General features: G+C 46.2%; 1 protein-coding gene across 1 annotated transcript; it reads left to right on the top strand.

The window, feature by feature from the left end:
- Positions 1-1,291: 1,291 nt before the first annotated feature.
- Positions 1,292-1,702, top strand: LOC102599406 (uncharacterized). The gene has a single exon (XM_015312872.1). The coding sequence runs from the start codon at positions 1,292-1,294 to the stop codon at positions 1,700-1,702; it is 411 nt and encodes a 136-aa protein (XP_015168358.1).
- Positions 1,703-4,972: the final 3,270 nt, after the last annotated feature.

Below are 4,972 nucleotides of genomic sequence, written 5' to 3'. Positions count from 1 at the left end.
CCTGGCCTACCCCCAGAGCGTGATGTTGATTTTCCGATTGAGCTTGAGCCAGGTACTCGCCCTATTTCTATTCCGCCATATCGGATGGCTCCTGCAGAGCTCAAGGAGCTCAGTGTTCAGATTCAGGATCTCTTAGATAAGGGATTCATTCGGCCTAGTGTATCGCCTTGGGGTACCCCAGTCCTCTTCGTGAAGAAAAAGGATGGTACTATGCGATTGTGCATCGACTACAGGCAGTTGAACAAGGTGACGGTGAAGAACCGTTACCCCATGCCTCGTATTGATGATTTGTTTGATCAGCTTCAGGGTGCCGCCGTGTTTTCTAAGATTGATTTGAGGTCCGGGTACCATCAACTGAGTATTAGGGCAGCGGACATCCCTAAGACCGCATTTAGGATCCGTTATGGGCATTATGAGTTCTTGGTGATGTCATTTGGGTTGACTAATGCCCCTGCTGCTTTCATGGACTTGATGACACGTGTGTTCAGGTCATACCTTGATTTATTTGTCATTGTCTTTATTGATGACATACTGGTATACTCGCGGAGCCGGAGTGAGCATGAGCAGCATTTGAGGATAGTGCTCCAGACTTTGAGAGATCAGCGGCTTTATGCCAAGTTCTCAAAGTGCGAATTTTGGCTTGAGTCCGTAGCATTCTTGGGGCACGTGGTGTCTAAGGATGGCATTATGGTAGATCCCGCTAAGATTGAGGCCATTCGTGATTGGGCCAGGCCCACCTCTGTGACTGAGATTCGTAGCTTCGTCAGATTGGCAGGCTACTACAGGTGTTTTGTTGAGGGATTTTCTACTATAGCAGCGCCTTTGACTCGGTTGACTCGTCAGGATGTTCCGTTTGTGTGGTCGGAGGAGTGTGAGAGGAGCTTTCTGAGGCTTAAGGAGTTGCTTACCACCGCTCCTATATTGACTATACCAGTTGAGGGCGAGGGGTTTACTGTTTATTGTGATGCATCCGGCATTGGTTTGGGTTGTGTACTGATGCATCAAGGCCGCATTATTGCTTATGCATCGAGGCAGCTTAAGTCGCACGAGCGCAACTACCCCACTCATGATTTAGAGTTGGCGGCGGTGGTTTTTGCGCTTAAGATTTGGAGGCATTACCTGTATGGAGTTCGATGCGAGATCTATACTGATCACAGGAGCCTTCAGTACATTATGAGCCAGAGAGATCTTAATTCGAGACAGCGCCGTTGGATTGAGTATGGGTAGTCTAGCTTTTCTTTCTACTACGAAGCGACCATTAGCTTTGGATATCCAGTCCTTAGCTAACCGGATGGTACGGCTAGATATCTCTGATTCCCGGTGTGTACTAGCTTATGTGGATGCTCAGTCATCTCTGTTGGATCGGATTCGCAGCCATCAGTTTGAGAATGAGGACTTAGTGGCACTTCGAGATCGAGTTTTGGGAGGTGACACTGGCCTGGCTACCTTAGATTTAGATGGGGTCTTAAGATTTGGTGATCGACTTTGTTTTTCAAGATTTGGGGGTTTGATTCAGATGATTCTTACCGAGTCCCGTGACTCCAAATATTCTATTCATCCGGGCACAGCTAAGATGTATCGAGACTTGAGACAGCACTACTGGTGGAGCGGCATGAAGAGAGATATTGCGGATTATGTATCGCGTTGCTTGAGTTGTCAGCAAGTTAAGGCCGAGCATTTGAGTCCTGGTGGTGAACTTTAGAGATTACCCATTCCTGAGTGGAAATGGGAGAGGGTCACCATGGACTTCGTTGTAGGATTACCCCGCACTTCCCGGGGTCTTAATAGTATTTGGGTCATCGTGGATCGATTGACCAAGTCAGCAAACTTCATTCCTGTCCATACTTCCTACAGTGCTGAGAGGTTAGCCCGTATCTACATTCGAGAGGTGGTTCGTCTTCATGGTATGCCTGTTTCCATCATCTCAGATCGGGGCCCACATTTCACATCTAGCTTCTGGAGGACCTTCCAGGATGAGTTGGGTACCCGTGTTGACCTTTGCACAACTTTCCACCCGCAGACTGATGGTCAGTCAGAGCGCACGATTAAAGTTCTTGAGGACATGTTGCGGGCTTGTGTTATGGATTTTGGGGGTCAGTGGGACCAGCATTTGCCTTTGGCAGAGTTTGCGTATAACAACAGCTACCACTCGAGTATTCAGATGGCCCCATTCGAGGCCTTATATGGTAGGCGTTGTCGCTCTCCAGTTGGTTGGTTTGAGTCTACAAAGCGTAGGCCGCGCGGTACAGACTTGATGCGAGAGGCTTTAGATCATGTGAGGGTGATTCAGGATAGGCTCAGGACAGCCCAGAGTAGACATCAGAGTTATGCAAACCGTAGGCGTCGACCGTTGAAATTTGCTGTTGGTAACAGAGTATTCCTCCGTGTGTCACCCATGAAGGGTGTAATCAGATTTGGGAGGCGGGGCAAGCTTAGCGCCAGGTATATAGGTCCTTTCGAGATATTGAGGACAGTTCGGGAGGTCCTTTCGATGTTGCGCCGGTATGTTCCAGATGAGTCTCATGTGCTCCAGTATGATGCAGTTGACTTGGATGACAGTTTGAGATACATTGAGGGGCCAGTTGCTATTTTGGCTAGAGATGTCAAACGGTTGCGTTCCAGAGCCATTCCTGTGGTTGAGGTCCATTGGAGACATCGTCCAGTTGACGTGGCTACCTGGGAGACCGAGTATGAGATGCGGGCACAGTTCCCCAGCTTGTTTGAGCCTTCAGGTACTTCTTGACTCTTACTTTCGCGGACGAAAGTTCTTTTAGTAGTGGATATTGTAATGATCCTCCAGGTCATTTTTAATTTAAAGCATTCATTCCCTCGTTTAGAGCGTTCCTGTAGCGACCCCAAGTCATTTATGACTTGCTGGCACTGACTGTTCGGTCGCCTGGTCATTTGTTTGGGTTTTAGGCCCGTTTCCCTGTTTTGGAGATTTTATAACTTGAAAAGTTGACTCTGGTCAACCTTCTTGGAAGACGTGCTCAGATGAAAATTCTGACAGTTAGGTTAGTTTCGGAATATCAATTTTGGTCTAGAACGACCCTTTGTTCACTTCCCAAGGCTTTAGATGGCAGTTGTGGAATCTGGCTCAAAACGATAGTGGGTGTGGACCCACTTTTCATCGAAGCGGTCTCCAAATGGAAATTCCGCCTTCACCGTTGAGTCCGAAATGTCATTTTCAATCAGATTCCATATATGGGTTGTATTTTTCCGACTCCGAACGAGTCCGGAACATCGAAATTTAAGTTTGAAGGGTTGTAGATTTCTAACGCGGCGGTGACGTGCCAGAGCCACGCGACGCCACGTGGCAGAGGCTTAAATCTGGAAATTTCCAGATTTTAGGACGAATTTCGTCCATTATTTTCATTTGGCATCTTCAACATAAGATTCCTCCCCTATTTTAAACCCGAATTAAGTGATTCATAAGGCTAATTTCAAGACAATTTCATGGGGAATCTAGAGGTGATCTCAGGAACGCGAGGGGAGGCTTCGTTTGAGGTAGAATCGATTTAGCTACTGCTAGGGTGATTTTTCGGAATGAATTGTTGTTGAATTTTGAAATGTGAGATCTTGATCATCTTCGGTCGATGTGAGATCTTGATCATCTTAGGTCCGTTTTGTGTCATTCTTGACGCTAACTTGTAGAGTTTTTCGTAAGGATCGTCGTGGTATAATCTGTTTGGGTTGAAAGGGCCTCGTTTTTCCGGAAATTGGTGAACTAGGGGCTGCTACTTTTAATTGTTGTGGCTGATTTGCGGTGTTTGAAGCATCTATTTGTGCTAAATTTTGGGGTATTAGTTTAGTAAGGTATTTGGTAAGTTTCGACGGATTCGTTTTCTGGATTCCAATTGTGGCTCCACAATCCCGTTTTTAGACCCGATTTTTGGGTCCGTCTCTGAAAAATGTAATTTTAGTGTCAATATATTCGTAATGACGAGGTGATTAACCTTTTGTTAGTGGGGAAGCATTTGGAGACCGTTCGGAGGGGAAAAGCTCCGGTATCGTGAGTTGGAGGACGCGCGATCCCCTTTCAGGTAGGCTATGGCTTTCCCTCGTGAGTTTGAGCATGTTTAGGCATTTGTTTATTGATTTGCTTGAGTATGGAGGGGTACGGGTGTCGAGCATGCTAAATTTCTGTAATTCCTTCCTTAGACCTTATTTCGGGAAAGTGTTGGATTATGACAGCATGTCTCTTGATATTATTGAACATCCATACTTTGTGGTGTATATGATAATATTGATTTTGAAGTATGTTTGGCCTTAGTCTAGGTTTAGACTAGTGTTTCCATAGACCTGCGCGGTTTCGGATGTCGTTGGGCAGTAGAAGTTTTTCCGACGTCGTTTCGGACGGTCAGCTCCTTGTAGACTGATATAGCAGACTTGAGTCTGATAGTCGGTAACTCAGCTTATGACCATGTATCCATAATGCTCTACTTTTCTATTAGCTACAGTACCCGGTTAGAGTCCGTGGTCCAGCTTACTTATGTCCAGGCTTAGCTACAGTACCCGGTTAGAGTCCATGGTCCAGCTTACCTGTGATTCCGGTTTTGGCTACAGTACCGGGTTAGAGTCCGTGGTCCAAGCCCACCCGTGCCCGACCTTTGGCTACATTGACTTTGCTATTGAAGTAGAGCCGGGCACTAATCCCATTTCTATACCACCGTACCTAATGACCCCTGTAGAGCTCAAGAGGAAGATAAGAAGAAGAAGACAAGTGTACAAAAATATGTAAATAAGTCATAAGAAGAAGACAAGTATATGTAAATAAGTCATAAAGAACCGTTACCCCATGGCTCGTATTGATGATTTGTTTGATCAGCTTCGGGGTGCCGCCGTGTTTTCTAAGATTGATTTGAGGTCCGGGTACCATCAGCTGAAGATTAGGGCAGCGGACATCCCTAACACTTCATTTAGGACCCGTTATGGTCATTATGAATTCTTGGTGATGTCATTTGGGTTGACT

This window comes from Solanum tuberosum, unplaced genomic scaffold (assembly GCF_000226075.1).
Source record: "Solanum tuberosum cultivar DM 1-3 516 R44 unplaced genomic scaffold, SolTub_3.0 scf00218, whole genome shotgun sequence".
NCBI lineage: Eukaryota > Viridiplantae > Streptophyta > Magnoliopsida > Solanales > Solanaceae > Solanum > Solanum tuberosum.
Note: the sequence above shows the minus strand (reverse complement) of the source record. Positions and strands in the feature narration are given on the sequence as shown.

Excerpts from the sequence above, each read along its gene's own strand:
- LOC102599406 (XM_015312872.1), top strand. The coding sequence starts at position 1,292 with ATGGTACGGCTAGATATCTCTGATTCCCGGTGTGTACTAGCTTATGTG.